We start from the raw sequence: 17,483 nt of genomic DNA, 5'->3' as shown, positions 1-17,483 counted from the left end.
GGTTTCTCTGTGTAGCCTTGGCTGTCCTGGACTCGCTTTGTAGACCAGGCTGGCCTTGAACTCACAGCGATCCACCAGCCTCTGCCTCCCAAGTGCTAGGATTAAAGGTGTGCGCCACCACCACCTGGCAACAATTTCAGTTTTTAAACACAAGATTGTTTTATACTCAACTCAAAGCAAGTAAACACTTTGATTCAAGCTCTACAAACGTCTTTTAAGAACTTTTAGCCTGAGATTAAGCACGAACAAGTCCAACCTGAAGCTGGGCTTCACTGTCCACACATATAGCCACTGGGCAGCACGCCAGAAGGAGCGCCTCATAGAGCCAGGCTCAAGCACCTGGAGAACTCTGAAGGTGTCAGCAATGCGGATGGAATTCAACCTGTCTTGGCCATTTTGAGTTTTTAAAACTATTTTGATCCTCAGGATTGAACCCAGTGCTTACCCGTGACAGGCAAGTGTTCTACCCACTCCTACTTTTTTCTCACATGAAAGATGCCCATTTGAAAACTAATGACACGCGTATGAGGCGCACCTGAATGCTAATGGTGGCTAAACATTTCTGAAGCAGCTTTGGATGACAACGAAAAAAACACCACCAGGGCCTTTGTGCTTGTTAGGTACTGGAAAACATGCAGCAGCATGAAGTGTTTTATTAAGTTTATAAACACCAAGGACGTAATAAAATATAAAATACAGAGCATCTCTTTTTTAAATATCAAGTTTCTGAATGCTTCATTCATCCTTTGGTTTCAAACCATACAATGCACTCATTACACTGTACACACGGCAATGGGACAGAACTCTGCCCAGCGGCTGGGAAGGAGGGATGCTGCAGAAATACCAAAGCAGTACTTTATAGAAAGTAAGCGTTGAAGCAAAAATACTTTCTGAATATATATATATATACTGTACATTGTAAACAAACATTCGGAATAAGAATCAACACAGGCCAAAATACCGTCTCCTAGGAAACCAGGATCTTCTTCCTTTGAAGTGACACACGCGGAGGATGCGGTGGGGCCTGTTCCTCTATTAGCTCATGTGCTTAGATAGCTTGGAAATGAGTAATTGTTACATTCATTTGCTCACGGTCTGTCCTCTCTAGGTCGGCTGGCTGTTGCAAACAAGGAATAGAGAACTATTTCTGTCCCTGCCTTTCATTTCATTCTAGTTAAATGACATATAAGCAGTTCATCTTCATCAGTGCATTTGGTAATCTATGTAGATTAAGTAGAGCAGTCAATTTCAGTGTTTGTGCAGGGGAAACTAGTTGACAGTTTGTTTCCAGTAAGGCCAGTAACAAAATAACCACTACAAAGTCAGTCCAGGCTAGTAGTAAACCCCTGATTTAGCAGGCTGAATCCAGGTCTGAAGTTAGGTGATTTTAATTTCTGTATCACTGTGCAAATCTAGAATTTTCTATGTAAAAGAGAGTGCTGGCAGCGTTGAAGCCCTGTAGGAAGAGCATGAAGTGCTGATCAGGTATTGAAACGCAGAGAGGCTGTGTGAAAAAATCAGAGTGACAGTGTCAGTGATGCTCTCAAAATTCCCTTAAATGAATCTGAAACCAAGACAATTTATGAGTCAATTAGGTTCCGAGGAGTCAAAAGCCTGCATGTGAAGGAATGATAAGCAGATAAGCCAACGATGCACTTTCTACAAGGATTATATGCAAGATGTCAAGTCTTATGTTAGCACTCTCTACCAGCAGTAGCCCCACTAGGAGGAAAATGAGTCAGGACTGTCCGTCCCTTTTCAAAGCTTCCAGTCTCTGTAGCAGTGCATTTCCAAATGCTTCCCGGTAGGCAGGGCTGAGTGTATCCAACAAGGAGTAGACTGTCTCATGGTAGGGGGTTTGCAAATGATCCTCCACCTGGTCAAAAGCATAGCCCACCACCTACGAGAGAAGGGCAGCAGTGAGCAGAGGCATCAGCTTCCGTCTTGGCACAGAAGGCAAGAGCCAGGTGTCTGAAGGGGCTTGTTCTGCAGTGACTATTTCTCAGCAGACGATATGCATTTCCGCTGTTAGCAATCAATGTAAGTATACCCACTACCGCAACATGCGTCCCCCGCCATGGCTCTTTAATATTACTGTACTTTTCAAATCTCAAAACTTTTTTTTCTTTTTCTTTAGAGAGGGTTTCTGTGTGTAACCCTGGCTGTCCTGAAACTCACTTTGCAGATCAGGCTAGGCTTGAACTCAGAGATCCACCTGCCACTGCCTCTCAGAGTTATGGGATTAAAGGGGCGCATGCCCATGCCTGGCTTTAAAACCATTTTTTACCCTCATTTTTATTTTAAACTGTGTGTATGTGTGCTGGTGTGCACCTGAGTGCAGGTGTCCACGGAGGCTAGAGGCCGGCAATGGAGCTCCTGGAGCTGCAGTCACAGGTAGCTGTGAGTGCTGGGAATCAAACTGGTACAAGAGAAACAAGCATTCCTGACCACCGAGCTCTCTCTCCAGCACCTACCCTTACTGAACTCCATACATACCAATGATCTACCACACCGAGGTACCTTCTTACAGTATACATACAAGGGATGAAGCTTCCCCATTCCAGTCTGCTGCTGAGAATTGGACCCAGGGTCACATATTAAGAGGTAAGGGCTCAACCACTAAGCATTTCTTCCTTCCTGCTATCCTTTTTTTTTTTTTTTTAAATTTTAAAAAGACAGGGTCCACTATACAGTCCTGGCTGGCCTCGATCTCAAGAGATCCACCTGCCTCTGCCTCCTGAGGGCTAGGATTAAAAGATTTCATCTCCAAAGAATTAAAAATATTGTGTGCTCACACACACACACACACACACACACACACACACACACACACACACCCGACACATACACACTCTCTCTCTCTCCTCTGTCTCTCTGGCATATATATGGAAGTCAAACAAGTCTGTAAAGTTAGTTTTCTCTTTCTATTTCTTTTTTGAGAGAGAGTTTCTCTGTTTTCAGGGTTTTTTTCTGGCTTCCATAGACCTCACTCTGTAGACTAGGCTGGCCTGGAACTCATAGAGAGCCACTTGGCTCTGCCTCCTGAATGCTGGGATTAAAAAAAGGCTATGCCACCACTGCCTGGATTCTCTTTCCATTTCTATGTGGATTCTGGCCTTACCACATGCCATCTAGTTGTAGAGTAATTTTAATTCAGAACATGACTGCTCAGGCTAGAAATCACATCCAAAACCTTCTAGGCCTGTGTGATCCAGCTGGAATACAGACATACCTTTAATCCCAGGAGACAGGGGCAAGTAAATCTCTGAGTTCAAGGACAGCCTGGTATAGTGCAAGTTTCGGGTAAAGAAAAGCTTAGGGCTGGGTGATGGTGGTGCATGTCTTTAATCCCAGCACTCGGGAGGCAGAGGCAGGTGGATCACTGTGAGCTCGAGGCCAGCCTAGTCCACAAAGCTAGTCCAGGACAGACAGAGAAACCCTGTCTCAAAAAACAAAAACAAAAACAAAAAATTGAAAAACATACTTCAACTACAAGTGCATGCCCTGCACAGGGCCCATTCTGGGAGACACATTTAGCTACAGGAAAGAAAGAAATTCGTTTAGGTGGTAATGGTTAAAATAAACTGAATCAATACTTTGTAAATGCATTTATGCCCCTAAATTAAGCTGTTCTGTTTTAGTCAAACACCTATTAACTCCAATTTTGAGAAGAATATTTCTTAAGTTTTGTTTGAAGATACCCATGTCTGGTTTTTATGTAATGTCCCTCTTTGTCTTTTCTGATGAAATGATAAAGATAATGCCCTTTTGTTTCTCCTAAAAATAAAAGTGAGTTACCCTGAGCCCTGCCTCTGTGAGCTCCAGGCAGTATCTGTTCCTTTCCTTTGTCTCCACATTGATGTAAGCCACGTCGTCTGCACAGCGCAGGCTTTTGGAGACAAACATGCTGCTGACCGCGAAGAGAACATCGTTTACAACTGCCTCAGCCTCTAGCCGCATGTCCTTCATGTCCGTTCCTTCAAACCCATTGAGCTCGGAGCCTTCTTCAAATCCGGACATACTGCTTAACTCCACGGGATTATAGTCTGTTTCCATTCTGCAAGAAAGTAGTAATCAAAAAAATTTTTTAAATAGAAAGATATTCAAATTGGACAAGGGCAGAAAGCCACATCCTTCACTGAAATATCACAAGAACCATCTCTAGGCCACATACAAATATTCTTCTCCTCTGAAACTTGTTGAGCCAGCCCAAAGTGAAATCACCTCCAGCACCGCTGTCTGCCAATTTCCTGCTACTACGGCTCGGTATGCCACACTTAAAGCACTCAGCTGCTTTTCTAGCCCAAAGCCCACAAGTCCACAGTGCTCCAAACAGAAGCATAGTCAGGCCTGTCACAGTAGTACCTCAGACCCTGGTACCAACTTCTGTCTAGTTAGGGTTTTACTGCTGTGAAGAGACACCATGACCACAGCAATTCTTACAAAGGAAAACATTTCATTGGGGCTGGCTTCAGCAGTTTAGTCCATGTCATAATGGTGGGGAGCATGACGTCTGTGTGTTTGGGCACCTGCTTGCATGGCTCGGTGTGGTGATCAGTCTCCATTTAGCTGGTGGGTCCTGGGAATTGAATTCAGGTCACTGAGCTTGGCAACAAGCACTTTTATCCACTGAGCTAGCTATTTTGCCAGCCTTAAAACACCGCTCTCTCTCTCTCTCTTTCCTGAGACAGGGTTTCTCTGTGTAGACCAGGCTGCCCTTGAACTCACAGAGATCCACCTGTCTCTGCCTCATGAGTGCTGGAATTACAAGCTATCCAACCCCCACCCTGTTTTTTAACTTTTGTCAATCTGTGAGGCAAAGAACAAGAGCTCACTGTTTTAATATGCATTCCTCGGTTTGTTTAAAATCAGAGTTCACAGTCATAACTAAGAAAATGGATGATGCTATGCACCTAAAATCTAAAACTGGGTTACTGTATTATTCCATTAATACACTGATTACAATTATGTTTGGGTTATAGATGTGACCATTTAATATAGTGTATAAATTCAGCTTGGTCTCTGGTGGTTTAGTGGTTAGGATTTGATGCTGTCACTGGCTTGGCCCTGGTTTAAAAAAAAAAAAAAAAATCAGTTTGGAAGGGTTCAGCCTCAAAACACCATGCATGTTGTGTCTTTGCCTTGGTCTTACAGACATCAGAATAACTATTCCATGAGCCGGGTGGTGATGGCGCACACCTTTAATCCCAGCACTCGGGAGGCAGAGGCAGGAGGATCACTGTGAGTCGAGGCCAGCCTGGTCTACAAAGTGAGTACAGGATGGCCAAGGCTACACAGAGAAACCTTGTCTCAAAAAACCACCCCCCCCAAAAAAAGAGTAACTATTCCATGAAAAAGATGTTCATAAAATTCTCTTTGCAGGAGCTGGCAATTGCAAGATGGCATCACAGGCTAGCAGAACAGGCCACCAGATGGTACTGGGTAGCTGGGTTCCAGAGAGGAGAAGATGCCTAGGGGACTTCATGCATCCTTCAGAGAATGATGCCGGGGATTTAGAACTTCTGAAAGTGACTTAATTTATATGTAGTGCATGTTTCTGTGTGTCTGTGTGCTTGTGCATGTGTGCAGGGGCCTATGGGGTCCAGAAGGTGGCGCTGGGCTCCCTGGGGCTGGAGTGACAGGTGGCTGAGTCACTTTGTGGGTGCTGGGGGCTCAGGCCCGCGCACTGCTCTGGAAGAGCAGGAAGTGCTCTGTTCTCTCCAGCCCGGAACTTACTGTTCTGCTGGCTGTAACAGACTTGGTTATTTCTGGACCACCTTTCCCTTGCCTAGTTATACCCAGATTTTCTGAGAGGAATGGTAATGCCTCTTTCCCAGCTGAGTCATCAGGTGATGCAGCTGAGGCTGACTCTGCTCTTCAGTTACAGTCCCTCTTAACCAAGTAACACAGAGACCTTTTCACTCTCTTTTTAGTCCAGTCACGGCACACGTTTGGCAGCCACCTTAAGATGAGGACAGGAGTCCAAGGACAATGCTGACAAGGGGAAGAGAACAGCCGCAGAGACTGAGCGAAAAGCAGGAGAGCCCAGCCAGCTTTCCAACCTCTGTACTTTTCAGTTACTGGAGCCAGTGGAGTCCCCTGACAGTGCTGGCCACAGAAAGCATTCTCATTGATTTTCTGGGAGTCCACCCAAAATCAAAGGCAGTGGCTAGTGGCTGCTCTAGCTCTCTAACAGCTTTAAGGAGGTAAAGAGATTTAAAATACAGAACCCTGATGACAATGAACTTTTTTGTGCCTGGCACGCAGAATGCACTTGGTAAAAACACTCTGTAGAATTATCAGTATGTGCTTGCTACTGATGCTGTAACAAACGGCCACTAACATGGCGCCTTGGAGCAAGTAAACATCAACATGGCAGCTGCAAGCAGCACCTCAATTTTCTTAAAGTTCTGGAGGTATGACGCATAAAATCAAGATATCGGCACGGCTTGTTCAATCTGAAGGGTTCAGAGTACTTCCTTGGCATATAGTCCCTTCCTGTGTCTTCTACTCTCCAAGGCTGCCCTGGGTATGGCTGCTAGTGAGTGCCAAATCTGTTGGCAGCAGACCAGCCAGTGACCTGGTGGCAGAGTGATTTACATTGGCTAATTTCATTAGAACTCCACCCTCAATACTCTGTATGGATTTGCCTCCTGTGCATGGAATGCTTCTGCTCAAACCAGCACTTACAGAATCCATTATCCACTGTCATGGCATTGCACACAGCCTTCTGTTACAGACAGCTGTGAGTCATGTTGGGGGCTGGGAACTGGACTCAGATCCTCTGCAACAGCAGTAAGTGGTTGTAACTGCTGAGCCATTTCTCCAGCCCTGATACACTTTTTTTTCCTTTTCTTTTTGAGACAGGGTTTCTTTGTATAACAGAGACCTGGCTGCCCTGGACTTGCTTTGTAGACCAGGCTGGCCTCCAACTCACAGACATCTACCTGCCTCTGCCTCCTGAGTGCTGGGATTAAAGGTGTGCACCACCACCACCTGGCTTTTCTTTTCTTATTTTTAGACAGGGTTTTGTGTTCCCTAGACTGGTTTTGAACTTGCTTTGTAGCTGAGAATGACCATGACCTTCTGGGCCTCATTCCCCTCCCCCACTTTTTCCCCCCAAGACAGGGTTTCTCTGTGTAGTCTTGGCTGTCTTGGAACTAACTCAGTAGACCAGGCTGTCCTTGAACTCAGAGATCTGCCTGTCTCTGCCTGAGTGCTGGGATTACAGTTATGTGCCACCACCGCCCGGCTGGGCCTCATCTCTTGTAAGTGCTGGGATACAGGCATGCAACTAATAGGCCTGGCTTTACCCAGGGTGTTCTCTAAGAAGCAGACTATTAAGTTAAAGATATTCACTAGTATTTTAAAGTCTAATTTGGAAACCAAGACAACAGTATATGAAATATTAATACAAATATTAAGACCACAAATATGATCATAACTAAAGAAATACACTTAATTGTAAATAGCCCATAACTACAGAAAACAATGCTATGTTTTGCTTCAACTACAGGCTCTACTATTAAGTGTCCCTGTACTTGGGTGACTACACAATCTTCTTGCCTCATGGTGTTCTTATTTACAGAGCAAGGACACTGGACAGCAGTCTCTGTGTGAGATGCTCAATGGTCTGACGCAACTCAGGACAGGGCCTGACTCATGGAACAGGTCAGTCCAACGGCAGAAAGGGTTTTTGTTGTTGTTGTTTTGTTTTGTTTTTCGAGACAGGGTTTTTCTGTGTAGCCCTGGCTGCCTGGCTGTCCCGGAGCTCACTCTGTAGACCAGGCTGGCCTGGAACTTAGAGGTTCACCTGCCTTTGCCTCCCGAGTGCTGGGATTAAAGAAGTGTGCCACCGCTGCCGGCTCAGAAAGGGTTCTCCAGGGGCAGGGAACAGCAGAGGCTGCACAGGGTATGAGTACAGCACTGAGAAGGGCCGTCTAGCCGAAGCACAAGGGCGGGCGTGTCCGGGGAGGATGGGGATGGTCCTCTGGTCCATTTTTTCTCACCCATGCTTTACTTCCATTTCCTTGTTGTTCTATTTGGGCTGGCTAATTCTCAAAATTCTAGTTAATGGCCTTTTTTTCTTTTCCTTTTTTTTAAACGCATGTTTCTAAGCTGGCCTCAAGTTTGCTATGAAGCTGAGGATGAATCTGAACTCCTCTAGAGTGCCGGGACTACACATGTGTAATGACTTATAACTTTGTGTGGTTTTGGTGGTTGCTTCAGCTTTTAAGGCATTTGCTCTATCATAATGTAGCTTTGATGGATGGTACATTGCTCTTCATGTACAGGAACCTTATGAGAGTACACTATACAACTCTGGCTATTTTGTTATATGCTTTCCTCTACATATTAAAAATCCATAGTATAATTTTTTTTTGTTTTTTGTTTTGGTCAAGGTCTCACGTAGCCCTGACAGGCCTAGAACTCAGCGTGTAGCCAAGAATGAACTGACAGTTTAGTCCCTTAACCCCACCTGGGGGCTGGGGTTCCAGGTGTGTGATGTCATGTCTGGTTTTATGTGGAGTTGCTGCTGGGTGTGAACTCAGAGATTCCTGTATGCTAGGTGGCACTGCAGTAGCCGAGCCTGTCCCTCTCCTTTGGAGACTCTAGTTCATCCTTTGTTGTCCCACAGGGGTCCTCCTCCTCAGGCGCTGCTCATTTGCCCTTTCCTTTGTCCCATTTTGAAAGTTCCTGTTACTATTTTTAGATTAGCAGATCTGCAGTACTAAGGCACTGATATTTTTGTTTTGTTTTCCTGAGACAGAGTTTCTCTATGTACCCCCAGCTGTCCGGGAACTCCCTCTGTAGACCAGACTGGCTCCAAACTCAGGTATCTGCCTGCTTCTGCCTCTGGAGTGCCACCGCTGCCACCACCACCACTACCACCATTGCCACCACTACCATCACCACCATCGCCACTACCACCACTATCACCACCATCATCACCGCCATCACCATCACCGCCACCACCATCATCGCCACCACCACCATCACCACCCACCATCACCACCACCACCATCATCACCACCACCACCATCGCCACCACCACCATCACGACCATTGCCACCACCATCACCACCGCCATCACCGCCACCATCACGACCACCATCACCACCGCCACCATCACCATCGCCGCCGCTGCCGCCACCACCACCACCACGGCCCATTGATTTGTTTTAAGATGTCATTTCTGCTTAACTTGTTCAAAGTTTTCTCTACCTTTTCGAATATGTGGAATCATCCCCTGGCTTTAGATATTCTATCTGCTCTTTCTGTTACCTCCTGGGTTAGTGTCAGGTGACATGTTTGTTGCCATCGTGGTTTCTGTGCACTGCTTTACATGGACACAGGTGCTGTGCATTCTCTGCTATCTGATGAGTGCTGTCCTGGATGTAGTGATCTGGAAACCTGCGTTATAATTCAGTCTGCCCTCGGCTTTTCCGTCCGGGCTGCATAGTGAAACCCTGTCTGTTTCAAAACAACAACAGCAAAAACAAAAACGGAACAGAAAGCCTGCTTGCTGCTCTTCCAGAGGAGTGAGTGCAGTTTCCAGCAGCTACTTCAGGCCGTTCCAACAGCTTATCACTCCACCTACGACTCCAGCTCCGGGGCTCTGGGTCCTCTCCTCCTCTCCGTGTGTCTTCTGGTCTCTGTGGGCACCTGGTGGCATGAGCATGAGTCCCTGTACTCACATACACATAACTGAAGAGTGTTGAGGTGAGGTGTGTGTGTGTGTGTGTGTGTGTGTGTGTGTGTGTGTGTGTGTGTGACTTTGTGATGAGCACGAGTACTCTGTACTCACATACACATAACTGAAGAGTGTTGGGTGGGGGGTGCGACTTCGCGGCAGAATGTTTCTTCAGCATGTATAAGGTTGTGGGTTCAATCCTCAGCACCACACACAAGTTAAAGGGACAGTGACAGTTCTAAGTTTTTAACTTGGGTATGGTTTGGAATGATGCATCCGCACAAAGGCTTGTATATTCAAGCCTGGGCCCTCACCCAACACAGCCAGTCACTGTGCTTTGGCTCAGTCGCAAGGATTCTGACCTCGTCATTGGATCAACCTTCATGATAGCTTTGCTAAGGATGACAGAAACTTTCTGATGTGGGGCTCTGTTGGGGTCACCTGAGTGTCTTTGGGGGACAGCCCTGCTCAACAGTGTACCTTCTGTATGCCATTCTGCCTTCCGTCAGGAGAAGCAGTGCAGTCCAGCGCTAGTTTAGTGGACCAAATACAGCTCTCCTCCTCTTAATCAGTTAGAGGCTTTGTGACCACAGCAAACACTAAAGTACATTCTACCTTCCCTATGGCACAAAATGCATTGTTTGCTGTAAAAACAGGCTCTGAACAAACGTGAGACACACTGGGAAGTGCAGGACGCAGGAAGCAGAAGCATCTGCCTCAGAAGCCAGGCTGTTGCTGTGGCAGCGCAAGTAACCAGTGGCATCTGTTCCACAGAAAATGAAAGGTTCAAATTTACTTCATTTAAAAACAGCTATTTAAAAATTGAAGAGAAAAAATAACAATCTGTTATAATTAGCATTGTTTGGAATTTGGACAAAGCTCAAACATTTTTTTTTAAGATAGGGTTTCTCTTTGGCTGTCCTGGACTTGCTTTTGTAGACCAGGCTGGCCTCCATCCATCTGCCTCTGCCCACCCCCTAGGTAAAACATGTTTTAATCTTTATATCCTTTACCTTTTGTCTGTTTGTTTGAGACAGGGTTTCTTTCCCCTACCCCAACCCCGCTCCCCCAGACAGGGTTTCTCTGTGTAGCCTTGGCTGTCCTGGACTCACTTTGTAGACCAGGCTGGCCTCGAACTCACAGCAATCCACCTGTCTCTGTCTCCCGAGTGCTAGGATTAAAGGTGTGCGCCACCACCGCCCAGCTTGAGACAGAGTTTCTTTGTGTAGCCTTGGCTGTGTCTTGGACTTGCTTTGTAAACCAGGCTGGCCTCAAAAATCACAGAGATCGCCTGTCTCTGGAGTGCTGGGACTAAAGGCATGTGCCACCACAACCAGCTATATTTGTTTTCAATGGCTTTGCCTTACATATACTTAATTTTTAAAAATTATTTTATGTGTGGGTGTTCTGTTTGTGTTTGTCTGTGCACCATGTACATGCAGTACCCACAGGGGCCAGAAGAGGGCATCAGATTTCCTGGAGCTTGAGTTACAGATGGAGTGAACTGCCAAGTGGGTGTTCAGAATAAAACCCAGGTCCTTTGCAAGAACAGCCAGTGCTTGTAACCACTGAGTCACTGCTGCAGCCTCACATATGTACTTCTGAAATTAAAGATTTTAAGCCAGTCACTTATAAAATATCTATTTTTAGTTATATGCTGATAAAATTTCTTTGCACTCTTAACTTCAGCAGTGACCGAGACACACACATGCAAGCCACGATGAGGCAAAACAAGGCAGCAGGTGCAGGAATGCACTGCATTCTGCCAAGGGGAAGCTTGGGGGGACATGTGCAGGGTGCTAGCTAACATGGGAAGTCTTCAAAACTAAAAATAAGCAGTGACTTTGTAGCTCTCAAAACCCAGAGATTATAAATGAGATTCTAAGATTATTAGCACTACATGCTAAAGCAAGTAAGCAAGCAAGCAAAGAAACAAAAAGGTGCCCCAAAGTATACAGCTTTCCAGAAAAGTGGGTTCTTGGAACTGTAAGTAGGGCACTTAAAAAAATAATTTATCCTCTTCCGAGGATGCCTCCTCAGACATCAGGTACACATACAGTGCACATTTGTGCATGAAGGCAAAACACCCATTGCACATAAAATAATTTTAAGGAAACACCAGCACTTCCCTTTAAGCCTTCCCTGCTGCTCCACCACAATGAACAGTCGCCGTGGCTAGGACCTTCAAAGGTGGGAAAGCCCCAAGGGCCATGTGTTACTCTCAAGCACCACACAGTTCATATGAAGTGTCCACAAAGGATCCTTCAAACACCCACACAAGTGATTCAGGGCTCTGCTTCCTCTATCTGTGGGTGACTCTGGGCTGCGCTACCATTTCTGAGTTTGAAGAGTCATGAAATTATCAAGATGCTGACTTCTGGATCCTTTCTTCCCCACTTCTTACTTTACTAGATTTTACTTTAGTGCACTGCACATTCAGAGCAGTAAAGGCAGAAGAGGACAAGTGACAGGTATGTGTTTCCTGACAGGAAAGTGTCTGACGGCCAGGTATGGTGGCGTACACCTTTAATCCCAGCACTCCAGAGACAGAGGCAGGTGGATCTCTGTGAGTTCAAGGCCAGCCTGGTCTACACAGAGAGTCAGACCAACCAAGGCCACACAGAGAAACCCTGTCTTGTGTGTGTGTGGGGGTGGGGTGGGGAAGAAAGTAACAGGGCAGGGATCACAAATACTCTAAAGCAAATGTGGCTCCTCAGTTAACAGCACTAGTGTCAAGTGACAGCAGGGATGGCTTATACTATGTAACCATCCTCTCAACGTGAAATAGTGGCAGTATGGCTATACTGAGCGGTCTCTCAAGCAGCCTGGCCAGCGCAGGAGCCTCTGCTGCGTGCTCTAGGACTCAGGCAAGATGTCTCAACATCCCTTCCCTTTGAAGCGAAACTAACATTAAAATCCATCTTTAAATGGTGCTGACAAGCCTAGACAGGGAAACATGACAGAGTGTTCAGAACGGTGCTGGGTGCATGGCAAGTTCCAGAATTATGCTGGGGCCAGGTGTGGGGGCAAATGCTTGTAAACCCAGCACTCGGGCACAAGGCAGAAAGATGGTGAATGAGAGCCCCATCTGCAAGTACTAGGTCAACCTGAGTGACAATGAGACTGTGTCTAAAAAAAAAAAAAAAAAAAAAAAAATCTCTTGGGGCTGGGAATATAGCTCAACAGTACAATGTTTGCTGAGTATGTGAGGTCCCAGGATAGATGCATAGCAACACACACATACCCTTTAGTACATATTATTACTTTTTAAATTAAAAAACACATTTATTTTATATTTTTGGATGTCTTCCCTGCATGTATGTCTGTGCGTCATGTATGTGCCTGATGCCTGAAGAGGATGGGGAATGCCCTGGGACTGAAGTTGCAGACTGTTGTGAGCTGCCATGTATTAGACTTTGGCCCCATGGAAGAGCAGCCAGGTTCTTTTTTCGAGACAGGGTTTCTCTGTGTAGCCTTGGCTGTCCTGGACTTGCTTTGTAGACCAGGCTGGCCTCGAACTCACAGCAATCTGCCTGCCTCTGCCTCCCGAGTGCTGGGATTAAAGGCGTGTGCCATCATGCTCGGCCAGCCAGTGGTTCTTAACTGCTGAGCCATCTTTCCAGCCTTATACTCTTTTTTTTTTTTTCCTTTCTTTCTTTGTTTTTTGGTTCATTTTGAAACAAGATCTTACTACGTAGCTCTGACTGGCCAGGTACTCAGTTGTAAATAAGCTAATCTCTGCCTGTGAAGTGCTGAGAAGAAAGGGTGCACCACCATGCCTGGTCTTGTTTGTTTTCAAATTTATTTATTTATTTATTTTGCTTTTTGAGACAGGGCTTCTCTGTGTAGCCTTGGCTGTCCTGGACTCCCTTTGTAGACCAGGCTGGCCTCGAACTCACAGCGATCCGCCTGCCTCTGCCACTCAAATGCTGGGATTAAAAGCGTGCGCCACCATGCTCGGCTCAAAATTTATTTTTACATATGCCATGGTGCACATGTGGAGGTTGGAGGAAAACTAGGGGAACCTGGCTCTCTATGTAGCCCTAGCTGTCCTGGAACTTGGTCTGTAGACCAGGCTGGTGTCAAACTCACACCCATCTACCTGCCTCTGCCTCCCGAGTGCTGGGATTAAAGGCGTGATGCACCAAGCCTGGATGAGAGTACTGTCATTATTACTTGTAAGGTTCAGCATCTTTTTGAGCCAGGGTCTCCCCATGTAGACCAGGCTGGCCTTGAACTTCAGGAGAGCCATCTGCACCTGCTTTTCTAGTGCTGAGATTAAAAGTGTGTGTCACTATGTTAAGCAAAAATGTCTTACTAGTGTCTAACTATATCTAGAACTCAATTGGTTCTAAGCTTCATGGCTCTATTTTGGTCCAAACAATGGAATCTGGACTACAGCACCGTCCGTTCAGTGATGATCTGGCTATTTTTACCTTTAGTTTTCTAAGCCCCACATCAGGCTATTATCACTGTAGTTAGCAAACTTAAGCCAGTTTTTGTTTTGTTTTGTTTTTTTGTTTTTTTCCTTCTTCTTCTTTTCGAGACAGGGTTCTCTATGTCTTGACTGTCTTGGGCTTGCTTTGTAGACCAGGCTGGTCTCAAACTCACAGCAATCCGCAGGCCTCTGCCTCCCGAGTGCTGGGATTAAAGGCGTGCGCCACCACCACCGGGCTTATGTTGTATTTCTTTTTACTTCACACAATGCACAAGCCCACATCCCTGCAATGGCGTACACGCCTTACATCTACCATCAGCTCCCATTCTTTCTTCTCCTCCCTCCTCAAGTTTCTGGAACTTACCAACTCGTAAGATGAGCCTTGCAGGTGGTGTTCTGCTCTGGAAAAGAACTCAGACATCCAAGTATCTGACTACCTCCATCTCTCCAAACCTCTGACTAAAATACCACGTTTTAAAAATGCCAGGCCTTTCTTTTTTTTCTTTTTTTCCTTTTTTGAGTGGCTCCCCTAGAACTCACAGAGATCCTCTTGAGTGCTGGGATTAAAGCTGTGTGCCACCACCTCCAGCCAAGGGGCCTTTTCTTACAACCCAAGCAAAAAAAAGAGTCTGAGTCAGGTGTGGTGCTGCAAACCTGAAATCTCAACATTTGGGAGACGAAGGCTGGAAGAACTTAAGTTCTAGGCTAGTCTGGGCTACTTGAGTTCAAAGCCAGCTTGAGGTACATGGTGAGAAGACTGTCTCAAAATCCACACTAAACCAAAAGAACCAATTTCGAAGAAGTAGCCGTCATGAGTCAGAATTCTTTAATTCAGTCTCCTCAATCCAGGACTCTGTTTAGATCCCTTCCCAGCTCAAATCATTTCATATGTCTCAGTTCTCGAGTTTATATTATTAATCTGCTCACACTTGGCTGAGGCGGCATTGTTGGCTCAGAGAGGGCAGTGCAGGTTCAAGGTGGCTCAGTGTCAAGTGTCAGGAATGTAAGCCAGGACAGCAAGACTTCCGGGCCTTTAGGGGCTGCCTTACTAAGGAGCCAGCTGCGCCTCTGCAAGGATTGTCTTTCCTAAAAAGAGAAAAATACGGCTGCGCAGATTCCCCGGACAGCACAAAGTATTCGCTGAGGTCCCCCCGCAACCACCCGGTCGGGAGGCGCCGGAATTTAACCGAGAAAACAGTATTGTCGGCAAACGCCCGGAATCCCAAGTTTCCTGGTCGCCGGAGTGGCATACATACTACGGGAGGCGCTCTGCTAACAGCAATCTACCAGACCTACAGGATGCCTTGCAAATAACGCCAGCATGAGGTGGGGGAACAACTTGCTGACAATAGGCACCGGTCAAAACCCGGACAGAAATGCCAAGCCTCCAGTCCTCGCTCGACATCCCGCGGCGTCCGGCTTACCACTTCCCGGAGGACAGCCCAGGCCGACCCGCCCCCAGGCCCCTGTCAGGCCGAATCCCGGTGTCTGCCGGCACTCACCACCCTGCCGCGACTGCGAGGTCAGAGCCCAGGGACAGCAGCCTGCCCGCCCACTCACCTGCGAGCGCCCATGTTGCTCCTCTTTCTCTTCCCGAGGCGTCTTGGAGACAGACTTGCGGCGCCGGCACCGCCCCCGCCCCCACAATGGCCCCGCCCATTCAGTACCGGAAATGCTCCCGCCCGGACTCTTTTTCCAGACTTTGCCGCCCCACAATATGGCGTCACTTCCGCTTGCGCCAGTTGCTCGAGTGCGCGCAGGGAGTCTAGGTCTCGCGAACGCGCCAGGAGCGTCTCGGAGGCGGGAGCGCGCCCCGTAGATGACAACAAATTTGTCGCGCAGTGTCGGAGTCCGCCTCGTTTGAGTCACCAGCCCTCCGGCTCTCGTGCATACTCTCTCCGGACCGACGGAGCGCTTCGGAAGCTCCCGGTCTGGGGCGCCAGTTCCGCTCAGCTTCTAGTCCCCGCCCGGCCTAGTGAGAGCGACACGACGCGGACCATGGGGTCGTCCTGAGGGACAGCGGCGCTGAACCAGCATGCAGCGGCCACCGCGAATCTAGACTCCATCGCGGCCTGGGGACGCCGGCCGGACCCGAAGGTGCTGCCGCTGCCTGGAGTCCAGGTCCGATCCCGAGTAGCCGCCGCGCGCAGCCCCGGCCCCCCTTAGCCGCCAGCCCTCACCATGCCTTGGCCATTTTCAGAATCTATCAAGAAGAGGGCCTGTCGGTACCTCCTGCAGAGGTACCTGGGCCACTTCCTGCAGGAGAAGCTGAGCCTGGAGCAGCTGAGCCTGGACCTGTATCAGGGCACCGGGTCCCTCGCCCAGGTCCCCTTGGACAAATGGGTACGTTGCCGTCATCCAACAGGGATAGGGAATTACTCTCCTTAGGGTGGACCTGAGCGATTGTCATCCAGCATGCGTGACGTTCAGTCCCTCGTTGGGAATTGTTTGGGTCCTAGTGTGAACGGGCTCAGGAAAGTGTGTAAAGTGTAAGCAAGTTTGTGCTCCTAGATCACGTGCTTAAACTGTATAATGGAGGCACACACCATGCGAACAATCGAGTCATTGGTGGGGTGTCCGTGAAGCAGGCCCAAAGGAAGGAGGTGACCAGCCCTGTCCCATGGGCTGTGAGTGTGTGCGGGCGTTCCGAGGCAAACAAACCCTATCTCATAGGATGACGTTCGGAAAGATTAATGATGAAGAGGAGGCAATAGAAATCCCCTGTTACTTGTTTTGGTTTGAATGCAGCCACACAGTGTTTGCCGGGGTGATTGTCTTCATTCCGTGTTGGTGTCTGGAAGAAAGTTAGGGAGGGGGAAGGTCTCCTATGCCGGGTTGCCTGCTTCGCTTGCTTGTATGTTTACAAGGCCAGCCAGTTCGCTCCTTTCCCAGGTTGTGAATGGTTGTGCTGCCACAGTAGTGCTGTTTAGATTCGTCTCTTTGTATCCCGTGATAGATCGACAGGTCAGAAACGCAAATGTTGCAAAAAAACGCTGTCAAGCTGCAAGCTCAGCAGTTTTTAAAAGCCTGTTTCCTACTACAGGTTGTGAGTTGACCTGTGCTTCGTGTGTATTCAGTTCACCGGATAACACTTACAGGCCTCGGGTTTGTAGTGGCTTTTTTTTTTTTTTTGGCCACTGAAAAGCTTAAATTGTGGAAACTCCTTTGCAGTTTGTGTTAAGGGGGTATGCTACAAGGTTAATTGTATCCGAACTAGGTGACTTAAACCAGACAGAGTACACAGGGTAGTTTTAACGGTTCTAGCTTGATAGTTAACACCCAAGTAGTCCCAGGCTTTTACAGTCAGCTGAAATTAACTAAAATTAACCCAAGTTTAGTAACTGTAAGGAG

The 17,483-nt window shown here is 47.3% G+C and overlaps 2 protein-coding genes across 4 annotated transcripts in view; one reads left to right on the top strand and one right to left on the bottom strand.

Moving 5' to 3' along the window:
* Positions 1-1,015: 1,015 nt before the first annotated feature.
* Positions 1,016-15,778, bottom strand: Gskip (GSK3B interacting protein). Of its 2 annotated transcripts, none has more exons than XM_051151038.1 (3): positions 15,693-15,778; positions 3,799-4,057; positions 1,016-1,900 (listed from the first exon to the last, which is right to left on the bottom strand). In XM_051151038.1, the coding sequence occupies exons 1-3, from the start codon at positions 15,704-15,706 to the stop codon at positions 1,739-1,741; spliced, it is 435 nt and encodes a 144-aa protein (XP_051006995.1). In that variant the 5' UTR covers positions 15,707-15,778; the 3' UTR covers positions 1,016-1,738. The 2 variants fall into 2 exon arrangements, with proteins under 2 accessions (XP_051006995.1, XP_051007003.1); XM_051151046.1 differs by having other exon boundaries at positions 15,635-15,729.
* Positions 15,779-15,988: 210 nt separating this feature from the next.
* The window catches only part of Atg2b (autophagy related 2B), a 69,271-nt gene continuing 67,776 nt past the window's right edge, over positions 15,989-17,483 (top strand). For both annotated transcript variants that reach the window (XM_051151026.1, XM_051151019.1), the window contains exon 1: positions 15,989-16,475. In XM_051151026.1, coding sequence (XP_051006983.1) covers positions 16,314-16,475 — 162 coding nt within the window. In that variant the 5' untranslated portion in view covers positions 15,989-16,313. The remainder of the gene's footprint in view (positions 16,476-17,483) is intronic.

The sequence above is a fragment of the Acomys russatus genome, chromosome 1 (genome assembly GCF_903995435.1).
Source record: "Acomys russatus chromosome 1, mAcoRus1.1, whole genome shotgun sequence".
Classification (NCBI taxonomy): domain Eukaryota; kingdom Metazoa; phylum Chordata; class Mammalia; order Rodentia; family Muridae; genus Acomys; species Acomys russatus.
The sequence above is the reverse complement of the archived record's forward strand: the minus strand, read 5'-3'. Positions and strand labels throughout refer to the sequence as shown.